Source organism: Tachysurus fulvidraco, chromosome 12 (assembly GCF_022655615.1).
Source record: "Tachysurus fulvidraco isolate hzauxx_2018 chromosome 12, HZAU_PFXX_2.0, whole genome shotgun sequence".
Lineage (NCBI taxonomy): Eukaryota > Metazoa > Chordata > Actinopteri > Siluriformes > Bagridae > Tachysurus > Tachysurus fulvidraco.
Window position 1 is genome coordinate 16,729,668 of NC_062529.1, and position 24,612 is coordinate 16,754,279.

Sequence of the window (24,612 nt, forward strand, 5' to 3'; positions counted from 1 at the left end):
GGAACCCATCGTCTTGTAGGTGACACCGGACAGTGAGATTATTAATCATTATTCTTCTATAGCTGTATACTAAAAGACAGAGTAAATAGTGGATTTATTACCATTTTGCTTTTGGACCATTATTTATTCGCTTTGTCCTGATCTGAAATATTGCACACTGAAAGTTTCAGAAGGGAACCAGCGCTTTTGCAAAACTCTCTGTGTTTATTGCTTTTCCCATAATGTCAGCCAGAGTGGCACTCTGCATTTTTTTTTTGTGACCTTGTATCCTTCAGCCACCTTTTGTGTACCTACTTTTCACACATAAACATCTCCGCACTTTAAATATATGCAATAATGCTATCTCTACGCTCTTGAGTACTAGCCCTCTGTATTATTTTAATGCTCTCCACCGGACCGCACTTCCAGATAGCCAACACTTTATCACATTTTACTTTTTTATTTTATAGACCCTCTGTCTTTTTAAAATGATTGCACCTGTTTTTGATCTGATTAATTTTGTGTGAGCGCAAACAATTACTTTTCATCTTTATCAGTTAAAGGGATCACCCTCCTTTTATGGGTATCATTTATAACAAGTGGACAGCTACCTGTTTATTAGAATTTCAAGCAGCATATCGGCGCACCGATCTCCCACGGTCCATATTTACATTTCAACTTCGGCTAAACAAGCATGACAAACACACATAGCGCGGGGCCGGCAGGGCGCCAGGCCTCATTTTCATACTGCTCCCCCTTTACACATACACACACACACCATCTCCTGTAGACAACAAGGTTTTTATACCAGCACTGGGACCTGACAGAGGGATGAGGATGGGAGGCTGGCTGGGGTGGAGCCTGGACTACTCCGAATACGTCAGTGTTGCAGATTGTAAGAGCACGTCTATCACTCATATTGTGTGTGTGTGTGTGTGTGTGTGTGTGTGTGTGTGTGTGTGTGTGTGTGTGTGTGTGTGTGTGTGTGTGTGTGTGTGTGTGTGTGTGTGTGTGTGTGGCTGGCTGTGTCTTTACAGAGAGCAATAGAGAGAGAGAAAGAGACAGGGATCATGGCCTATAAAATTCAGCCATGGCACAAAGGTCCAGTGTAAGAATACAAGCACATTTGCATGTGCCATGGCCAGGGCCACTTTTGACAACTCAACAGCTGTTAATTATGAATTGGCCTGTGGAGAAGTAGACAGTGTTGTGAATATGCAAAACAGAGAAGTGCGGCCAGGGTCCATCCAACACGAGTGTCAAACTCCCACCCTCCCCGCGCACAGTGCCCGGTGCGACACGGGCTGCCAGAAGTGTCAATCATCAGAGCATGGCCTAACACCTGAGTAAGATTGTGTGCAGCTGGAGTTTAACTAGTAAGTCTTTGTCCACATAAAGTGCTTAGTTAATACATTTCCTTTAAAATACTTAGGCGATTCGATCTGAAGCTTTGATTAGACTCTGAAAGTCAGCCAGGAGTTGCTTTGTCAAAGAGAGCTGTCTTCTTGACAATTAATTTAAAAAAAAAAAAAACAAGAGAAAAGAAAAAAACAATGCATTATGCAAGTTTTCTAGACATGTGATTAAACAGTTACACCATGGGTCAGTTGGAGTGGTGTTCTTCCTTTAAAACAACTTCGACAGTTGGATCTGAAGCTTTGATTAGACTCTGTATGTCATCCAAGAGTCATTTTGTTTAAGAGAGCTGTCTTCCTGACAATTAAGAAAATAAAAAAAAAACAAGAGTAAAGAAACCACAATGCACTAATGCTAGGTTTCTAGACCTCTGATTAAACACTCACTCTGTGGGTCAGTAATAGTGGTGTTTTTCCTTTCTGTGTACCTTGACGGTGTAGTCAGGGTTTCTCAGGTTTATAGATTTTCCCTAGAATCTGGAAACCAAAAATAAAATCTACCTTTCATGATTGGTGAAGATTTTAGCCAATCACTCTCCTCTGTCATTAATCTATGAAGCCTCTTAAAGCCCGTCTTAGAAAGCACTTAGAGGTCTATATTTTTCCTTTACAGCTTGGGCATACTATGCCAAACTCTCAGACCAAGGGTTGAGGAGGCTCTGTGCCTTTAATGTGAAGAGTATCTTCAGGAATTTTAATTAATTTCCCTATTACACCAGCTGAATCTGCTTTAATTTTCCCCCCAAGGACTTTTATAAATTTCATCATTAATAAAATCAGACATTCAATTAGTCCAAAAATCTAGATTGCTAACTGTTTCATAACAGTCTTGCTATGGTTTCCCTCCCTTTTGTGTTATAAGGTAAGAAGAGAGACACAACGGTGTTGGAGGGGGTAGAGAGAAAGTTAAAACTAATTTCATTAATCTAATTGTCATCACTTCGTACCATCTCTTAATTAGTACAAATTAATATGATTAATCACAATAATGACAAAAACTCATTCAATTACAGCTTTTGAATGGAGAGGGGATGTGTTGGACTGATATGGGGGGCATAAAAAACGGGGGTGGTGGGTACGCTCAGCTGAGCCAGCCAGGATTCATCCTGATTATTCCAATAACTGACAGGTTATCAATCACCCTCTTCTTTTCATAAAAAGAGCAGAAAGTTAAGGCTTCTATGTCACTTGCTTTTTCTCTGTTGTCTTTCTTCTCACCGAAGCACAAAGGGTAAATTTATAGTATTAACTATGTTCCGTTTCAGTCAGATGAAGTTATCGAAGTGTGTTTGGATTATACATTGTAGTTTAAATACAACATGGAGCTCGAATACCTGGAGCAAATATACTGTATGGAGCTTTTAACCATCACATAGATTTGAAGACAAGATGAGCAAACATGACTGAACTTCAGGTCTATAGGTAGTTACTAATATCTCCCTCATGTGACCTGTCTCTCTTTCTCTGTCTCTGTTATGTTACAATTACCATCATGACCCAAAATTTAACAAGCAAGAGAGCAGAAGGATGTCACCATTTGTCACATGTCATCCAGACACAATATGAACAGCAGGTCTACCTCCTGAGGCAGTGCAGAGCTCATAGGGGACTGGCACCCAGCTCACGTCTCAGGACATGCCATCTCTTCATAGTCTGGATACAGGAATAGAAAGAGAGAAAAAAAATCTGTGCATCTCTACACCCAGAAGGAAGAAGAGTCTCAGCAGGCATGTCTATGGAGTACTATTCCTTAAATGTGGGAGAATGTGGGACAAGGAACCATTTGTAATCATACAAGGAACCTTAAAATCATCTTCTGTCAGAAAAAAAAACGTGACATTACAATTTAAAAAGCAAGGTATTAAATCCACGATAAGTTAACAGTCATTTGTCAAATTTTTAAGTAAATGTTTAATTTTTTTAGCATTTATAATAATTGGTGCAAGGGTACAATTACATTCTTAAAAAAATATATACCCTTTTTAAACAATTTTATATAAGATTTTTTTTTATCATTTTATCATTATTAATGTATTTTTTACTGAAATGACAAACCACTCACTCAAAAAAATTTTTTTAAAAATTGTATAAAGATTTCTGAAAGCTATAAGTGACTATACCAAAATGCATACTCTATGAGCTATATGAATAATAAAGTTCAAAGCATCCCAAATAAAATCCACAGCGATGGCCTGAACTTTAATTTACGGCTTTTTGTACAGCAGTCAAATCAAATCTGACCATGTGGTCCTTTTCATTATGATTAAAGCTAGTGGAGGCTTATTCAGACAGTCACAGGACAAATAGGGCATTTCTCAAGGTCTAAACATTGAAAGCTTTGCCATGTACAGTACATACCCCTATACCCATCCTTACACACACACAAACACACACACACACACACACACACCAACACATGCCTGTGAAATCCCAGCATGCAGCATATGCAAAAAGATGGAGTAAAGCCAGTCATTGTCCCTGTGCTGCCTATGTGAACCCAATTTCCACGGTTTCCAGTTTAAGTGCAGCAGCCTGCAGTAACGGCACACTAATCTCACTTTGACTCCATCTTTTTTCTCCACATTATTGTTGAAATAAATAACCTTTCACCACAATCAGTTTGGGGGATCTTCCCTTAAATTATTACGCCACAGATAGCTCACTCATGATCTGCCTCTATATCCATTAACGATGGGGGGAAAGTGATTTATTGGTGAGGTGCAAGTAGATGAAAAAAATTAAAGACAGGAGAGGTGAGATGAGTTACAGTGAGGCAATTGTGCCCTCTACTGGTATTTGGCATTAGCCACAGGTCTTCAGGTAGTTTAGTTTGCATGTATAATCACTGATCATTTTTTAAACAACTGATCAATCATCTAATTATTCAAACAGCCAGTCTTGTGGTAGAAGTACAGCATGTCGAATCATGCAGATACGGGTCAAGAGCTTCACTTGTGGTTGATGTTTAAATCAAATTTCCTAACGGTGGAAAAATGTAAAAAGTGTTGTTTGTGCCAAATGGTTTGTATTGAGTATTTAAGAGTATTTGTTGATGAGAGAAGTCAGAGGAGGATGGACAGACTGCTTCAATCTGACAGAAAGGATATGGTAACTCAACCACTCTTTACCACTGTGGTACGCAGAAAAGCATCTCAGAATGTACAGCACCGTGAACCGTGAGTCAGATGCTCTGCAAAAGCAGAAGACCACTTCAGGTTCCACTCACTGTCAGGCAAGAACTGGATTCTGAAGCTACAGTGATCACAGGCTTGACACTGGGTAGTTGAAGTGTGGAAAGAAAGACCAGACAATCTTTTTCAGTCATGTGATCGAACAAATGGATGATTAGATTAATAACCATAGCTAAACTTATCCAAACAACATTGGCTGCCTAGTTCTGTAATGACAACAAAGAATATCATGCTGGTCTCTCTCTTCTTTCACAGTCATCATACACATGAACATCGCCAGAGTATCGTTCGAATTGTTTGAATAAGATCAGCTTTGAGTTAAAAAGAAAATGAGTTTAGAGTGTTGTTTTCATTTTAGCTTAGTCTCACTATTGTCACCTGATTCGTTGTTTGGCAGCAACGTTCATTTCCAAAAACTTCAAAATAGTACAAAAACAATGGTGAGTACAAACCATTTAGAGTATTCAGCTGACATCTGAAATACAGTGGAGTAGGCACCGATCTTTACTCTAGCAGACTAAATTCTATGCTTGATACACCATGCAATGTAAAAAGAAAAAAGAAAAATCACAAAACTTTGTCTGTCTGATATGATGCACCTATCAAGGATCATAGGTGATTGAACCGTTTCTGCCATGATGTATAAGGCCATAGACCATGTCTCATCAAACCCTCTCCTCTCCCCCTTGCACTCCAGTGAGGTGTCGTTACACGCTCGGCTAACTCCTCTTCCATGACAGACTGTTACCTCTTGAAGCGGAAACACATTTGATTGTTAACATCTGGGCTATTACAATTGCAAACTAGGGCTCTGTACATCAATCAGAAAGTGATTTCAAAACAAAGAGACCATCTTCCAGTCAATCTATTGGGAAGCAGGGGCATTACATGCTCCTGTAATCCCGGCTAATTAGCAGGATAATAGGAACGAGATTTATGAATCCAGTGGAGAGGAATGGAGGCGCGAGAGGGATAGGCGCAAATTAGCAGGGAGGCATGCCAGAGCCTCAATAAAGCCGATGAGCTCTTCTTCCACTGTGTTGTTTTTAATCAACTTCTGTCCCTTATTCCATCACCACAATTCACTTCCTCTCCTTGTCTTTTTTCCTCTCTTTTCATTCCCTGCAAACATGAAGGATGTCAGTGACTTGTTCGGATTAAATTGGCTTTAAGCCTGATTAAGGACCTTGAAGCTGAGAGATTACAGACAGACAGATCTTTCCTTTTTATTCAGCTGCACCATTGTTGCTTAATTGGTCACTATTTACTTGTTTTGATCAGAAGGTTTGATTATCTGTTCACACTGCTGATCTTTCTGCTGCAAGGTAATCATCATGAAGAATGGCTGTGAAGGCTATTAGCAGTGAACTGGATGTGGTTCTGCAGTGGATGATTGGGGGTGAAGTGCACAACCATATGGAGGTTTCTCAGCTGACTGAGCAGATGAGAGAGAGAGAGAGAGAGAGAGAGAGAGAGAGAGAGAGAGAGAGAGAGAGAGAGAGAGAGAGAGAGAGAGAGAGAGAGGGGTTCCTCATCTTTGGTTCTGGGGCTTGTTGGGTTTACCCTTCATTACTAACTGGATAGTAGGGAGGGGACATGAAAGAAGAGATCAGTTTTATTAGAGCACACTGGCTCATTATTACTCATATGACTCATTTACCTCATTCATGTACAAAAGTATTTCCATCATTCAATAATTCATCACGCTGACATGTTCTGGTCTGGTTTAGATCTTGCTTGGGAGACTTGCTTATTAATGGAGATTATTCAGAGCCTAAAAGTACAATATGGTGTCCCACAAAGTTCTGCTTCAGCTCCTGTATTATTTTTTCTGTGTGACACATAATTTGCAAAAGCAATTTTGTTTTTTATATGTACACTGATGATATATCAGTTTAGCCAGATTGAACATAGAAAAAAGGCCAGAAAGACACTTAACATCTTATTCCATCTACATTGGCTACCTAATTAATAACTACAGTATAAAGCATATATTGCTTGAAGGATTATATACCAGTGCTTTGCTCAGCAAAGGCAGATGTGCTGTTAATTTTTATGATATTCACCCCAAACTCCTGGATTAGTGCTCCATGGTATACCGTATTAGGAACTCCTGTTTTTTAGGTGTTTATAGTTCCAACTGGTGGCAAAATCATGAATGAATGAATGAATGAATGGAGAAAAATATATCTGATTGCAGATGCCTCCAGATCTCCAGGTGCTACAATTAAGCAACTATGAGATTATATGCAATGCATCATACCATGTAGCCGTCAGAGTCGACTGATCTCAACCTAAAATAAACACCACTTGCAGATGTTGGATTGACGTGTTATTGTCATAACCACTAGGAAACAAACAACAAGAATGGAAGCGAATACAGTATGTTTTAAAAAGAATGGTGTTCAGACCTCGAACCAGTACGGTTCCAGAAACCTGACATAGAATCTTTTGCAAGATGTAATGAAAATCTGATTGTGACACTTATCAGAATGCGCTGTTAGTTTTCTTTTAATTTGTCACCTGTCTGTATATGAACCACAACATATCTGTGAGAATTGTGCTAGCTTTTTGTTGTCTAAGCAGTGTTTTTCTAGCCTATAAGTATACGCAGATATGTAATACGGTAAAGTGTCACATAAAGAATCTAGGTCATGCAAATCATAATGCTCTACTTAAGCTGATTTATGACTACTTCCCATAAATTCACTCTTCCTCCCTAGTCCCTTGGTCCTGGTGTGTTTGACAGGACTTGTCAGAAGTTCAGCACCGCATTTGGCACATATTCCTTATATACTGTACCTGGGTTCTGACAGAATGCAGATCAGGCGCATGGCTCCCTGCAGTGCCCGGTCAGCTGTGGAGCGCTCAGACAGACAGCAGCGCTAAAAGGTTACCAAGGTCTCCCTCTGTCCTGCTCATCCAGAACTCAGAAGTGCTACAGTGCATTAAAAAACCCTCACAACATTTCACATAGCACTGGAGCCTTGATTAGACATTCAAGGCCTTTCAGACTTTGTATATTCAAAGCATAAGAATATTGTGTCTTGGTTAAGAAACTTTTTTTATGCAGGTTTTTTTTTGCCTACTGAATTAACTTTTTTGTAATCTGCCTGAAATCCAAGAGGGAAAGCCAAGATCCACCGTGACAGCCAAGTTTTAAAGTCACAAAGTGTGAGCTGAGCAGGGAGAGGGGGTGTTAGGGGGTGTTAGAGCAGTCTCAAGAGCGAGCACACAATCCACTGCCACCCAAGCAGCCTGGTCCTCTTCCCTTGCGGCCCTCGCAGTCCCTGACCTTGCCTCGTGGTGGGAGGACATCTCCCATTAAACCGTTGCATTCTGATAAGGCCATTTCTTTTCTTTCAGCATCCCTTTAATGTCAGGCCTGAAATATGAAGTCATTAGGCGATATTAAAACAGTGCTGACAAACTAATTAACAGAAGACATTATACGGGATGGGCTCAATTAATCCGCTTTAATTGCTCTTTTAAATGGGGGGCTCAAATTAAAATTAATAAAGATTTACCGGTGATCACACAAAACTATGCCAAGGAGTGGCTGTCTGAAGGGCAGGCAAAAGTCAGCCTCCTCTCTGCTGAAGTTCCAGGCTGCCTGCTCCATGTGCCCTCCGTGCCTGAGCTCCTAATCATAAGTTTATGCACCCAAGAGCTCAGACCATGAAACACACAAACTCCCAAACCACTCAAATCCTCTAACAACCAAACCTTTAAATACTCAGACAGTAAAATTAGTAAATACTTACACTCTCACAAAGACAGCCCCAAATTATTTAATGCCTCCCATCATGTGATGATGAGTCAAGCATTTAAACACTGTAAAGTATAGATATACCTTTTTTTATAACTTAAATATATGTTCGGTCTTTAACACAAAAAATGTTTTCATTAACTCTCAGGCATAAATTGAGAAATGGGTTTGGTTGGTTTAAAATAATTAAAATAATAATAATTTTAAATAATTATTATTTAAATAATAATAATTTTCTAATGTGCCCCAGAATTGAGAGAGGTGGGAATTTATATATATATATATTTATATATATATATAAACAAACATTAACATTATATATATATATATATATATATATATATATATATATGTGTGTGTGTGTGTGTGTGTGTGTGTGTGTGTGTGTGTGTATAATATATATAATAAAAATACATAAACAAACATTAACATTATATATATATATATATATATATATATATATATATATATATATATATATATATATATATATGTGTGTGTGTGTGTGTGTGTGTGTGTGTGTGTGTGTGTGTGTGTGTGTGTGTGTGTGTGTGTGTGTCTGTGTGTGTGTGTCTGTGTGTGTGAAATGACAAAACATTTAACAGAATATGTGAAAAACAGACTTTCCTATTGCATTTAAGGTTAATGCCATTAATTCATTATAAAGTACAACTAATAAACTAAAAAGTAATATCATAATTGAAATATTGTACTGTTGGGTAATTAATTGCAAAATAGATCAGTCTTGTAAAATAACTATATTAAAATGTAATTGTTTTAATACAATAATACAATGGCACTAGTACAGCTAGTGGGTTTCTGCAGTCAGAATTTCTCTGCAAAGGTGAATACAACACTATAAACACCACAGTATACAATAATGCAGCTATATAAGTATATATTATTAGTAGTATTTTATAAGTCGCATTTGTAAGTTGTGGCAGAAGAATGAGGCACAGTTCTTATGTAGTTTGTCCTTTATATGTGATAGTGTTTCCCTCTTCTGGTCAAAATTATAAATGACAGAAAGCATTCAAATATTTCTCTCTGTTTTAAGTGTTTCAATTCAAAGCTATATCAATAAAAAAAATACAAGAAGAGCTCAAAAGTTACTGACCAAGCTCTTCGGATGGCGTAATATACTGTACACCATATTTTAGAGTATAAATGAACATTAACTTCAGATTTAAAGGCTTTATTATAAATGTTTTATTATTATAGCGAAATGCAATAGACCTATAATGTAAATGATGCATGGCAATGGTAATCTTTGCTATTTGGACAAGGAGAATTAATAGGTGATAAAATATTTGACAGGCATCCTTAATCTTGCATTTGTGTGTGAGGCCACTAGGTGGCATTATGTTCCTTCATTCAGGAGAAAAGAGCTTTCTGGGCCTAATAATACAGTATATTATTTGGAGTGAACATGGTCACGTAAGAAAGCTTGCTCTTTTTCCCATTTCATATTCTGTGAATAATAATAATAGTAATAATAATAATAATAATAATAATAATGATGATGATGATGATGAAAATGATGATGATGATGATGATAATAACAATAATAACTATTATTATTATTATTATTATTATTATTATTATTATTATTATTATTATTATTATTATTATTATATCATCATCATCATCATTATTATTATTATTATTATTATTATTATTATTATTATTATTATGTTTGTTTGTTTGTTTGTTTGTTTAGTGTTTCATTCAAGCCTAACCAAAATGTATCAGTTTATCTCATTCAAGTTTATTAAAGAGCAAAAATTCACAATGGCTCTTCAGCGGAGGTTGAAAACAACAAAAAGCACTTACCACCTCATTCTCTTCAAAACACTAATCAACGAGCATCTTACCCTAAGCAAAACACTTCAACACAATTATGTAGGTTTTAATTGAAAAGGTAAGCCAAATAATTGGGGGGGGGGTCCAATTAAAAGCAGATTTCTCAGAATTAATTTCCTCACTTTATTATTATTATTACTATTATTATTATTATTTTTCTCCTCCTCACAATGCCAATTGAACTTGTGTTTTAATTTCTCCAGTATTGTCATTTCAGATTTAATTGTTGCTTGGGTGCCTTGCAGGGTTTACTATTTAATGTGTTTTCCTCATGGCTTACAGTGGCTCTGATTAAAACATTAACACAAACAAGTTATTGCAGACCAATTAAAGCAGTCTTTAAAGTGTGACCAGTTATCTCATGCTGAATATGTTCATTTGGTTTTGTGTGACTAAATGATGATTGAGAGTCTATGTTCAGTCTGAGGCTGCAGTGGGTGCACGTTACTGGATACTTAACAGTTAAAAAAGTCTCCTGGTCTTTTTTTAACTGTTTCACCTTAGGATTCTGTGCTTGGCTGACATGAGTGGAACATGTTGTTCTTCTGATATTGTAGCTCATCACGTCTGAGATGCTTTCCTGCTCACCATTATTGTATAGAGTAATAATTGGAGTTACTTTCAGCTTGAACCTGTCTGGCCATTGTCATTTACAACATTGGTTGTTTTTTTTTTTCATGGAAAAACAAAACAGAGCAGATTCTGAAATATTCAAACCAACACCATAGTTAAAGTCGCTGAGATCACAGAGTTTCCTGCATTTCGGTTTTATTATTCTGCTTGTTTTAAACATTAAGCTCTTGACCTGTATGATTTTCTGCATTGTGTTGCTGCCATATGGTTTGGACATGAATTTCATGAATGTACAGTACGGGTGTTTCTAATAAAGTGGACGGTGAGTGTATACTGTGAGTGATTTCTAAGATGGGTTCCCTTTTGAGACTGGATTCTGTCAAGCTCTCCTCGTGATTTCCATTTCTGGGCTTGCTTGTTAGAATTTTAAAGCTACTATTATTAAAAATGCTATACAAATTACAACAAAATGGATCAAATTATTTTAAATGTGGTTAGAGAGTAAAGAGCAAGCACTTCACAGCAGCGGTAAGGAGCGATGAGTCGGCAGTACATGGGTGCTTGGAGGAAACACTGGATGTTTGGGTGGAATTCTGCCTGGGTGGCAGATCTCCGTCATGTGCTCGTGTGCATTAGTCATGACCAGAGAATGCATTGTTGTTGTTGTTTTTAAGACATGGCAGTTGCAAATGCTCGTGCCTGCCCTGACACAATGAATGAAAGCCTTAGAAATGTGACTTGAATCAGCTGCAGAGAACAAAACAACTCTGCACTCTGAACAACAGCCTTTATGTCCTGGATTACTAGCACCTTAGTGGGCTGCGTTGGGGAAAAGTACTTTCAATGGTGCATTCGGCGCATCACATGGGTGAGCAGACCAGATGTTTCCAGAGCTTGAATCGTCAAACAGCAACATAGTAATTTGACCACGATGAGAAGTTCAAATGAATCCTCCAATGCACCATGAAAGAAATCATTAAAGTATGCAACAACTGATAATATATATTACAAATACTTTATACATATCATTTTATTATTTTTTTTGTAGAGGTATAACTCAAAACTACTATACTTCAAATAATTCATTTGTCATAATATACCATACTACACAACTACAGGCAGGAAGTAGAATCTCTTTAGACGTATTATTTCATTTGTTACAGACATGTTTTTTTTCCTCCATGAGATGAACGTTCCGAGTTATATCACAATCTTTTATATAAGATAAACCCGAAGTGTCACAAAAAAAAAGGGTACATTTCTCCAAAACAAAACTGCATAACTTGACAAGAGATCCTCACCATTTGCAGTATAAAATGAAAGTACAATTCACACCAATGATAAGAAACGATTCCCTGTAATCGGGACTGAACACATTTCAAAATGGCTACTGAATCTCCTAAAGTATTCATATTCACGGCAATTATCAGATCTCCATCCTTCAAGTATCTACAAATATGAAGGAGACTTGAACTCATCAGGAACGTCACTGTCCAGTTTACCGATGATTTTGTAAATGGCTTTTTTCCATGATGGGTCAGAATCTTTGCTGAGAGAGATGGCATTATAAAACTCATGCAGGGTGATTTCAGCCACCTCCAAGAAGCGCTCCGGCACCTGTCAATCAAAACAAGGTCTTATTGGTAATGACTTAAACTTAAAATGAAAGGATTCTAATTCTTAAGGAAACAGTAGGTGAACTCATAATATTCACATATGAGCTTGATTTATTCTTGTCTAAGTGAATATGCTCAGTCTTTGATGTAACACCATGATGGCATGAAGGGAATGGCAACAGACAAGTGTGATCTCCCTTTTGCTTAACCTGTTCATTAGCACAGTACTCCGTACTAACTAACACTGCAGAGCTCGTCGTCTTTATGTCCGATCTTTAATCCGCTCACTTCAAAACAGAGTTCTGCTTTTTTTTTTTATATACAGTATTCTGGCTTTGCTCTCAGCATGTTTCAAACAAATACAGTGTCAGAACCATTATCTGACCGGCACTGACTGATGCTTTGATTTTTGTGCTTAAAAATTACAAAAACAAAAAAATTGGGGTAAAAAATAGACTCAGAATTCAGGCCCTTCCCTGGACTTCAGGCTTTATCTGGCACAGACAATTCAGTGTGATCACATTGGATGTGTGGGGGTTTAGTGGGACGATGCAGGATCTATCTGGTGTCATTTTTTCCCACAGAATGGCTAGGCAAGCTGCTGACGTCCACACAGGCTATTTTCTTTCTCCAAGTACAAAAGCAAGCCCTGGGAAAGGAATGTCTTAGGCCCAAGGTAAAGACAACTGTCTTTGCTCGTTCCCATCAGCCGGGCCTTCATCCTCAGAATCTGCGGCGTCTTTCTCAGCATTCCGCATCAGTAGCAATCACAGTCTCACTCAGGCATGGCCAGTTCGTAATCCTGAGTTGTTTTAGCAGGATTCTGTGGCTTCCTCTTCCCACAGTAGGCTAAAGCGGTGCTGTGCGCTTGGATAATGGCTGCCAAAGGTGCGTATGACACATGGGTCACACCGTGGACAGCAGCTATACTGTATGTGATCATCTGCTGACAACATCAGTGCCTAGCTTTAGTTTCTGTGCAGTGTGTATCATACTCAGTAAGTCACCTAGTAGTTATATAAGAAGTACAACATTTAGGGAAATACTGTTAGAGGAAAATAAACAGTGGTGAGTGGCTTGACGTTTCAACACGACTGCAAAGTGTTGTAGAACTGGCATTATACCTGTATACATATACATTTACATTATTTACTGTCCAGAGTCACCCAAATGAGGATGAGGTTCTCTCAAGGGTTCTTCCTCATATCATCTCAGCTAGTTTTTCTTTATCACTGTCGCCTCAGGCTTGCTCATTAGGGATAGATGTTAGAGCCAAGTAGTGACTTCATTTTAAACTTTAAAATTTTTTATTCTGTTTCTATACTTCTGTAAAGCTGCTTTGAGACAGTGTGAAATTTTTAGTATCACTACAAATAAATCGAATTGAATCGACTTTACTCTTACAACCCGGAAAAGGATTATTTTCAAATACAACAGCAACTTAACAACTCTGATAATTTTTGTTAATACAAATGATATTTCTTGTTATCACTATCATAGTAAATTGTTCTTTGTTACTCTAAAATTATTTTTATTTATCTCTCAGATTCTTATTATTAATTTTTTAATTATTTGTCTTATGTTTTATTTATTATTTTATTTATTTGTTTGTTTGTTTGTTTGTTTGTTTGTTTGTTTTGCATGGTGTTATCCAAACATACGTTAATAAAAATGTAATGTTTACAATAAAATGTCTTTAAAATCAGTGGGAAACAAATTCAACAAGGTGTGTCAAAGCATGTACGAAAGGAAACGTACCTGGAAATCGTTGGCTTTGTTGTAGTGCATGTTAAGAGCCCGGAAGACTTCAGAGTCTCTGGTAACAGAGATGTCCTTCACATCGCTCACTCCATCTACAATGGCATGGCGTGCAAACTTCTCCATCTGAATGTAGTAGAACTCTCGGAAGTTACTGAACCACTTGATTAACTGGGACGTGATGCAGCGATTAAACTGAAAATAGAGAAGCAAACAAATTCGACATTTTAATTAAGTACATAATTCATTCGAGATTTTTTCATTCTAATACATTCAACTAAAAACGTTATAGATAAATGTTCAAAAAAGATAGAAAAGGTCTTAAAAAATTTAAAAAGATAAAAACATGGAGGTTCTCTGGATTCTGCACAAAGAAAGAAAAGCATGTGAGAGCCAGTCTCCAGATGAACAGTGGAAATTTTCCAAAAATGTCTAGAACAAACTAAAAGAAATGTCTTTATGAATACAACCCGACAGTGTATCTTAGAGAGTTAATGCAGTTTTAAAGGCATGGAGTGATCACACCTAACATTGATTTTATTTTCATTCATTCATTTATTTTCTACCGCTTATCAGAACTTCTCTGGTCACGGGGAGCCTGTGCCTATCTCAGGTGTCATCGGGCATCAAGGCAGGATACACCCTGGACGGAGTGCCAACCCATCGCAGGGCACACACACACTCTCATTCACTCACACACTCACACACTACGGACAATTTTCCAGAGATGCCAATCAACCTACCATGCATGTCTTTGGAACGGGGAGGAAATCAGAGTACCCGGAGGAAACCCCCGAGGCACGGGGAGAACATGCAAACTCCACACACACAAGGCGGAGGTGGCAATCAAACCCCCAACCCTGGAGGTGTGAGGCGAACATGCTAACCACTAAGCCACCGTGCCCACCCACCCCCACCCACATCGAGTTTATTTATTTTTCATTTTGTTTTAGATAACTGATTTTGTACAGTGCAATATTTTTATTTGAAATCTATTTTTGTTTTATTTAGTTCTATTTATTTTTTTTCTATTACTAAGACCTAAGAGAATGTGAAACTATACTTTTTTGTACATAGGCATATATGAAATATAAAATGATGGATAAAGTCCTCTGAGGGTCTAAACAAGGGCCAATATTTTTTCAATTTTATTTTTAGATCAGCTTTCATTTCCTGATGTTTACATTTAGATGTGTTAAATAACTTAGAACATAGTACGTATTTGTGCGAACAATTGATAGCTTAGAATGTTTTCTCTGTAAAGACTGCATTTTTTGCTAAAAAGAACAAACCAAATTCAAGACCTTGGAGCTGTCTACAGGTGAAAAGCAAGTCATTCTGAAGCTGTGAAGAAAAGGTATTTCGATATACAATACATCAATTCCGAATGTCTGAAAAAAGAAAGAAACCACTGGTATACAGAAAACCAGACACAGAACAAGTCAGCCAAGGAAACAACAGCAGATTCTGAAAGAAAGATTGTCAAATCAAGAAGAACAGAAGAACTTTGAGAACAGAAATACAAAGGCCAAACCACACGATGCAAATTACTCATCAGCAGTAAGAACTGAAAGGCAGATTAAATCACAAGTATAGAGATGAGCCACAAATGTTGTTGAACCTCAACCAAAGTGAGGTAAAGGTTAACATGTGGAGAAAGAAAGGATCTGCTCATGATCCAAAACTTACAAGCTCATCAGTCAAGTATGGTGGATGTACTGTAGTGTCATGGCTTGGGCTTGTGTAACTGCTTCAGGAACAGACTCATTAATCTTTATTGAGACACATCTTTATTTAGATGTTATTATAGGAAACTCATGAAGTTAGGAGCAGAAGGAATTCAGAATTATTCAGAAACATTTTGTTTATTGGACAAGTCAGTTACCGGACCTTAACTTGCAAGATGTCCAATACTTTCCGAGGTGACTGTATGTAAAATGATGGAGCCTGTTTGATGGAAATCTGTTCTAGTAATAGTTTGAAAAATAGATTTTTTTTATTCAGGAATCAATAAAGTTTATCTTAACCTATGTAACTAATGCATTAGTCCATTGGACTTATTTCAGTCCATTTATTTGATTTATAGACAAACACAGAAAGAGGTTTTATTTTTACATTGCTATCATTGATTTTATGGTCTGCTTCACGAGTACTCATTGATCATTTTAAGTCCTTTTCCCCATTTCCTAGTTCCCACCAGCTTCTTGTGCATAAACAACCAGCAATGAAAACACTGGGTTAAACTCAGTCTTGACATTAACCTTGTTATTTTATCTGCTCATCCAAAAAGGAAAAAAAATGGGGCAAAAAATGCCCAGCTGAGCGGCCATCAACGATGTTTCTTCCCTCTCTGTGCCCTGTGTGAGAACGTGACTGTGGAAGAGTCCAGGAGGAAGCCTCGCTGTCAGTGGGTTTAGATGATAGGAATGGAATCAGACACTGGGATTAACTTTGTCTTTGTTCACTTTGACTCCTCACAGAAGGGTCAGCAATGGACTAGGAGGAGACTCAGCCTAGGCTCTCCTCACTAACCCCTGGAGGGCACGGAAACATTCCCAGGAAGTGCTAAAGGGGTGCAAGAAGCCAAACCAGACAGGATGATGTGTGCCAGTTGCTTTAAAACCTTCAGTACTCGGTACCGCCGAGCAAGTTTGGTGCTTAATAATAGGTAGGGAAATAAAACACGACTGAGTTTGATGTTATAGATAAATAATCAATAATTGGGTGGTGTACCAATCCACGGTATGTCTCTACATGTTTTAATACTTTTATACCACATCAATTTGCCAGTGATTGTTTTTTTTAATGTGACAATTTTTTAATCAGTTTAGACAGTTTAGAATTACAATTAATCTTATGAAATAAATGTTATGTGAACAATGTTATGTGAAACAATTAGTTCTGTTATCACATATGTGCTAGTATATAATTTAACACCTCACCAGCCACTTTATTTCCTTTTCTTGAATTAAATAAGAATGGGGGGGGGGGGGGTGTAGAGCCTGTAATGTTACCAAGAAGTCAGAAAGTATAAAGTACTCTCTTGCAGTGGAGTCCTTTTAGATAGATAGATAGATAGATAGATAGATAGATAGATAGATAGATAGATAGATAGATAGATAGATAGATAGATAGATAGATAGATAGATAGATAGATAGATAGATAGATAGATAGATAAATAAATAAATAAATAAATAAATGTTGAGCATTACAACAAATGTTACAACAAGCACATGAATATAATCCTGGGATTTGACTACTGTTACAGATGCTATAATAGAAATGTAATTAACATCTTTCTTACTAAGTCCTACAGTCCTTTGTATGATCTATTTTACACTTTGCTGTGATTTACAGAATTGTCAGTATTACCTTTCAGTCACATCATTTTAAACTAAGGCAATATAAATGTTTTGCATTATTGTTACTATATTCAGGAACAGTGGGCTAGGGGCAAGTGTGAAGTTTTTTTAGAAAAAAATTGATTGAGTGATTCAAAATAAATGAAGCTGATTGTTTCAAAATCATTTCAAACTGTTATTTCTGTGTTCATAAGCCAAGGAATAGATAGTGAGAGATAATAAATCCTTCTGAAAAAAAAGTGATGCTTTGTATTCAGATGATTTTTGAGCCTCGGGACATGTCATACACTCACAGGATGTGCAGTCAGTATACACAGGTTGTTGTTGTAGGGCCTAAACTCTTCGTCCGTGTCTGCAGCTCAGCATTGCTCTTTTGTTGCTTATTGACAGCTCACTGACTACACAGCATTTAGGGGTTAACTCTGAATAGAGAAGGCTGCACACTTGTCTCCTTTCTCCTTTTGTCTCCTTTTGCTGACTTGAGGAACTTTTTTAAACACTCTGTTAAAGATAAACCATCAGTCCCTGTCGCCTAAAGTCCTAAAATCTCAATGACAAATTATGGAAACTATTTAGTCTTTTGTCATGGTCAAAAGTAAGTTAAAAAATGTGCTAAATAAGAGATATATGTGTCTGGGTTACACAAAGACTATACACAAAACACCCTGGTTAATTACATGTGTATAAACAAATTGATTTTAATGCTTTAGATACAAGGAAGGCAGCGGACTCGGGAAAAAGAGTTATACTGGATTGTGTGCAGTTGATTTGTAATGTACCTTGACATCGGGGAAATAGGCCTTCAGGATGTTTGAACTTGGATACCGTGTGTAGAAAAACATCAGCTTGGCTTTCTTCAAATGGTTAGGTGTTAGTCCCTCTTGGATGTAGGACAGTTAAGGACAATATGTTTGTGAGAGATGATAAAACACTTCTATTCAGTGAGGAAAAATGTTACATCATGGTAATCTTTCAGTCAAAAAATTGCCTCAGAACCAGAGTCAATTGCCTGGTAATAAATTTGCTTACGCCATCACCTAATTTCATTGTCTTTGTGTAATGTATTCTATAAAGAATCCAATTTAACTCCTGAGGATTTATCTTGACTAGTGATTTTACAGTGTGGTGCAAATGAAATATATTAAGGAAGCTCTACACTAACCATTGACTCAATTAACACCTAACAGTACATGCTAATTGGAGAAATCACTAAACAAATCAGATTAGGGATTTCAATTAGAGACTTCCACAGAAGCCTCTTAGTTTCATGTCCATCAATAGTAATCGATTTGTTGGGAAAACACTAGGAAGTAAACGCAATTTGGATATGAGGACCCCATTGTCCTGCATCTGAGCATCACTTTCAAATCTCTCCCGAATAATCTGACGACTCATGCATTAGGTGATAGTTTCTTATCCACTATAAGGTCCTTATCAGGCCATCCGTTAATCAGTAAACAGCACTTTTGAAATGGGAATACTGAAAAAAAATAAATAAATACAAAAATAAAAAAATTAAAGACCAGCGTGCTGTAGCACAGTTCAAAAGAAAACTGCAGCATATGTTGTGAGAGACCTGGTAATGCAGGATCTAACCTACAGTAGCATTCTAACAAATCACAATAGAGAGAAATTCACCAGCATCACATCCTGAAAGGTTCAGTGTGTGTATGTGAACACATGCATATATGTACTGTATTTATGCATATGTATGGAGTGCTGGTGGTGAACTTAATGATAGCAGAGAGCTTCCTTTTCATTAAAAAAAAAAAAAAACAACTAAAAGTGACCACTCTGTGCCATTCCAATCACATGTAGAGTACAGAAACATATTCTGCACCTTTTCAAGTCAAGGGGGGGGAAAAAAAATCAAGAGAATTTCCTGAGCAGAAACTGCTGCTTTTTTTCTGCCTTTGAAAATTGGCTTTTGTTCCTGACAATTCTTATCAAAGCCTTGTATTCCTTTTTATTTGTCTTTTTCTGGACTTACAGTCATTACTGGGCCCAGATTAAAGAAGATGCTACAATTTTCTTTGGGGTTACCAAGATCAAAGGAAATATTCTCCTTGAAGTCTGGGTTAGTGGACCTGCTCACTGCAGCACTCAATTCAACGAGTCATTGTTCGCCATGGTAGGGCTACCGGAGCAGGTAGTTTGTTCTGCAGCTTCTCTCTCTTCCATATACAGCACCACATTGCAAATAGCAGTAATTTACAGAGAAGCAAGGTGGTTCAGAAAACAGTTCTAATAAATTGTACAAATATTTGGATGAATATTAAACTAAGCGTATGTGCAATAAAAAAATTCAAAAATAAATAAATATTTTTTTTTTTAAACTGCAGGTAATGCTGAGTTTTTAGAGTATAAAATTGTTTGATTAGATTAGATTAGATTAGATCAGATTAGATTAGGGAGCTTTATTGGCATTGGTAGTACAAGACAGAGTTCTACTAAGCCTTGGTGCAACCTTACAGAATGTGAATGTTTACGCTAATATATCGCTACTCTAATATACACCGATAAATAGTGTTGTAACACAATGACACTGAAGTTCTCATGTGATCATTTTATTGGTGTATTTTTGGACAGAGAATATGAATGAAGAGATTTGTGAAAAATTGCACATACACACACGTGTGTGTGTGTGTGTGTGTGTGTGTGTGTGTGTGTGTGTGTGTGTGTGTGTGTGTGTGTGTGTGTGTGTGTGTGTGTGTGTGTGATTTTTCCACAATCTCCTCAATGATCAAATTCTCTCACCCACAATACTGCAATAAAATTACCACATGAGACTTTTAGTGTCATGGTGTTACAACACTATTATTTTCACATGGTCTTTGTTTACATATCTTTGCATATCTCTTTAGAACCCCTGACCCCTTTTTTTTTAAGAAATAATGTTATTGTATTCAGTTTCATTGCTACCTCATGAGTTAAATCATAAGCACTGTGATTACACACCAACTGTGTCATGATGTAAACTTTAAAAAGGATATATTGAGTGACATGTAGTTGTTCCTTTCTGCCATACTCTGCAGTTGTCCACATTCCATCTTTACATGCGGGAGGCAAAGGCTTTCTATTGCCACTTGGCTGAGAGTCCCAGGGCGATGGTGCTGCCCAAGATGACCAGAGCTTACCTTTGACCTCATTGCAATGCTTTCCCAAGGAAGAGCCACAGAATCTGTAGATGATCTGTCCAGTGATGGAGGAAGGCAAGAGATCCCACTGAAATTAGCATGAGGTCCATACTTGAGGAGGTGCTCCAGGATTTGGCTGTCATGCAGAGGAGTGCTGTGACTGAACTGGAATGGAGGTTGGTGCAGAGGATATGGTCTCTTTACTGGATGAGTTACTGAACCCAAAGGATTTAATGGAGGTTTTCGGACCACTAGAGATAAAGCTTCTGTCTGATGCTCTGGACTGTGAGAAGGTGTGCTTTCAAAGCACTCTGCAGCCCTTGGTTTTGTGGCAGTCTCTAATTCAGAAGACTCTCTGGAACATGCTTGATGCTCTTGTTTCTCCATGTTTGCATGCTCTGGACTCTGACATGGGTGCGGCGATTGGTTCTCTAGGATCACAGAGAGTCTTCTGAACACCATATCAATGCTTTCACTTATAGCCCTGGAAAGCTCACATTTGAGCATTTCCTGGAGGTTCTTTTGATCCCTCTGCAAGCTCAAACAACCATCCCCTAGTTTCCAGCTATCTTTGTGTTCAAGTGTGTTGCTATTATCAGAATTCATGCCCACATCAAGATCATGACTGTCTTGCTGTTCCCCTTTCTCTTCACTCTCTGAGCTACTGTGGTCGTACATATGTAGGAACTTCTCCTGGAGTTGGTGTAAGAGCCGTTGCATGCTCTGGAGTTGTTTTCGTAGCTTGTGACACTCTTCCTCCCTGCTTGCATTAGCATCACAGTTTGTCTCTGAAATTCCAGCATGGTTGTGCTCCTGGTGCTGAGGAAGCTTCTGTTTGCGTTTGTTCTCTTTATAAACTTCTCTGCCATACCTGCTGACTTCACTCTCAGAATTCTCTCTGTCTGCATGTGACTTGTCGCTCGGTGAGCTCGCCATGCCTCGTATGATATTCTCCACCCTGGCTCGTTTGGCCTGGACATGCTCGCTCAGTGGATATTCGGGAGATGCTGATTCCAGCTGGCCGTCTTTGGAAGAAAGGTTACTCCAGTCATCCTGAGCAGTCTCAGTTATAGTGGGTCTTGATTCAACCATGCTGGAACTAGAAATGGAGGTCGCTGGCATGTAGAGATGGTTGTTGTTAAGAATGGAACGCTTATTGTGGATGGTTTTTCGTAAGAGATGAGAGATGAGCGGTGAATTGTGGTAGGAGGAGAGAGGCTCCTCGTACATGTCTCGGCGAAAGCACGGGAGCATTACATCTGCTTTGTTGTCCTCCACGCAGACCTCATTAGGCTTATGAATGCTTTGGTCCGGTGGTGTCAGATTCATGTTTACAATCAGTTGAATTATTTTCTGTTGCACTTTGACCTGATGTCCCTTCACAATAAATCAGTCTCAAACGATTGACCTCAAAAATACATATATTGTACCTAAGACAAAAGAAAATAGAGAAGAAACTATTAGAAATGTTTAATATATTAAACAAAGGTAAAACAAATAAAGTAACGTTAAAAAACAAAGTTAAAATTAACATTTGTCTAAAACATAAATCATTTTATGCACAGTAAGTGCAATCGAACCTTTCTAAAAAACATTTTTAATGTGAAATGCCAAGAGGAAAAAATCTACAAAAATATGTGTGTGGCTTGATGTTCATTGTGTCTAATGAATAATTTCATTAATAATAATAATAATAATAATAATAATAATAATAATAATAATAATAATAATAATAATAATGACATTCCTATATAAACGTATAACCTATATAATTTTAATGACATAATATTCTATAGTAAATACTGTGAGTTGAATCTGTCAACATTTTTAATGAACGATTTATTGTGCATTTATAAAGAAATGAAACAATAGGATGAGGAAAAAGAAATAGGTGCTTGAATAAACCAAATGTTGTTTAATTAATTATGTTCTAATCATAAAGCATTCTCTTAGTTAGTATTTTCTGCTGAATTTAAAACTCAAATCACTGCATATATTTCAGATTTTAATATATGATAAGAAATATGCAAAGAAAATGCTACCTCAAAATGATCTGGAAACAAACAGGGAACATACATTTGCAATGTGGAATACATTTATGGGTAATTACAAAAGTCAAATTCTATATTTCCAGAAGCCTTGTTATGATTTCGAAATGGTTAGAGTCCTGTTTTGAATAAAAGATAACACAAAAGTCTTGTATGTAACTCATTTGTAATGCTCAAGTAAATAGAATTCAGTGTAACATTCATTTGAAAACCTTTTTTTAACCTTTTTATCGATATATAGAAATAGTAATCTCCAGCTATGCCTAATGATCACACTACGACTCTGTGTGTTCCAAAATGAAGAGCGTTTTTATTTATTCTCTTACACATTTAGGTTAATCATCATCGTAATCGGGTTATTCAATTTGACAAATAATAAAAATCTAAATATTTCTTTCCAACACATAGGTCACATTTATAAAAATGTAACATTACTAAATTGCTTTTCTAAAATAAAATGAAATAAAATAAAATGTACAGTACGAGTCGAAATACCGAACACACCTACAGTATAGATTTCTTTTTTTTCTACATTCACATTTTAGAATAATGCTGAAACTATTAAAAATAAAGCAAAACGTAAAACATAAAACATATGAAATTATAGGATGAGGAAAAATAGTTACAAGCTGCATCTTTAAAAAAAAAAACGAACAAAAGAAAAACAGGACACTTAATGAAAAATATTTGAAATTGTACATATGTTGTACATATGACATATGTTTATGTACGTTTATGTACGTTTATGGTTTGTATTTGTATATATATGTACATACACACACACACACACACACACACACCCACACACACTCTGTCTCTCTCACACACACACACACACACACACACATATATATATATATATATATATATATATATATATATATATATATATATATATATATATATATATATATATATAGTGCTGGGGGTAAACAGGACGTAGGAAAGTGCTTGCTAAAAAAAAAAAAGTCTGCAGTGCAACTCAAAACCCAAACATCCTAAGAGTAAATGATTTTAAAGTATGAAACAATTTTTAAATAATAATATAATAAGAATGAGCAGAATTGGAACAGAAGTTAATGTAACTCCAGTGCTGTGTAATGAAGCAGCTGAGTATAAAGAGGAGATAGAGCTCTTACCTGTTGCCTGGTCTGTGACACACTGACAGTGCGGATCTTCTCAGCACCTCCAAAAAGCATTAGAGATGGTTAAGGGGCGTGGCCTCCAGCATCCGGTGCTCAGCGCGCGACCTACGGAAACCGCACGTGCTCTTAAGTTAATCACTACGCAACATGTGCAAAAATGATGATTTTCACTTTAGGTCATCTCCGTGTAATAAAAATACGCGGTGTGGCATCGTTGCAGTATATACTAATAAACAACCTAGATAGATAGATAGATAGATAGATAGATAGATAGATAGATAGATAGATAGATAGATAGATAGATAGATAGATAGATAGATAGATAGATAGATAGATAGATAGATAGATAGATAGATAGATAGATGTTCATTCCAGTATTTCTGCGCATGCAAATCAGTATTTACACTGATCTGTGCTGTTTTTGGGTATTGTATCTGTGTGATATAGTTTTTTTTGTCCTGCACTGTCTTTTGTCCTTCACTGTCTTTTGTCCTGCACTGTATTTCTGTCTTTTTGTCTTGCACTGTATTTCTGTCTTTTTGTCTTTTGTCCTGCACTGTATTTCTGTATTTTTGTCTTTTGTCCTGCACTGTCTTTTGTCCTGCACTGTATTTCTGTATTTTTGTCTTTTGTCCTGCACTGTCTTTTGTCCTGCACTGTATTTCTGTATTTTTGTCTTTTGTCCTGCACTGTCTTTTGTCCTGCACTGTATTTCTGTATTTTTGTCTTTTGTCCTGCACTGTCTTTTGTCCTGC

At 37.0% G+C, this 24,612-nt stretch overlaps 1 protein-coding gene across 1 annotated transcript; it reads right to left on the minus strand.

Moving 5' to 3' along the window:
- Nucleotides 1–11,002: 11,002 nt before the first annotated feature.
- On the minus strand, nucleotides 11,003–23,975 carry prox2 (prospero homeobox 2). The gene is made up of 5 exons (XM_027172087.2): nucleotides 23,852–23,975; nucleotides 20,521–22,094; nucleotides 18,307–18,414; nucleotides 14,165–14,359; nucleotides 11,003–12,407 (listed from the first exon to the last, which is right to left on the minus strand). The coding sequence occupies exons 2-5, from the start codon at nucleotides 21,991–21,993 to the stop codon at nucleotides 12,240–12,242; spliced, it is 1,944 nt and encodes a 647-aa protein (XP_027027888.1). The 5' UTR covers nucleotides 21,994–22,094; nucleotides 23,852–23,975; the 3' UTR covers nucleotides 11,003–12,239.
- Between the last annotated feature and the right edge of the window lie 637 nt (nucleotides 23,976–24,612).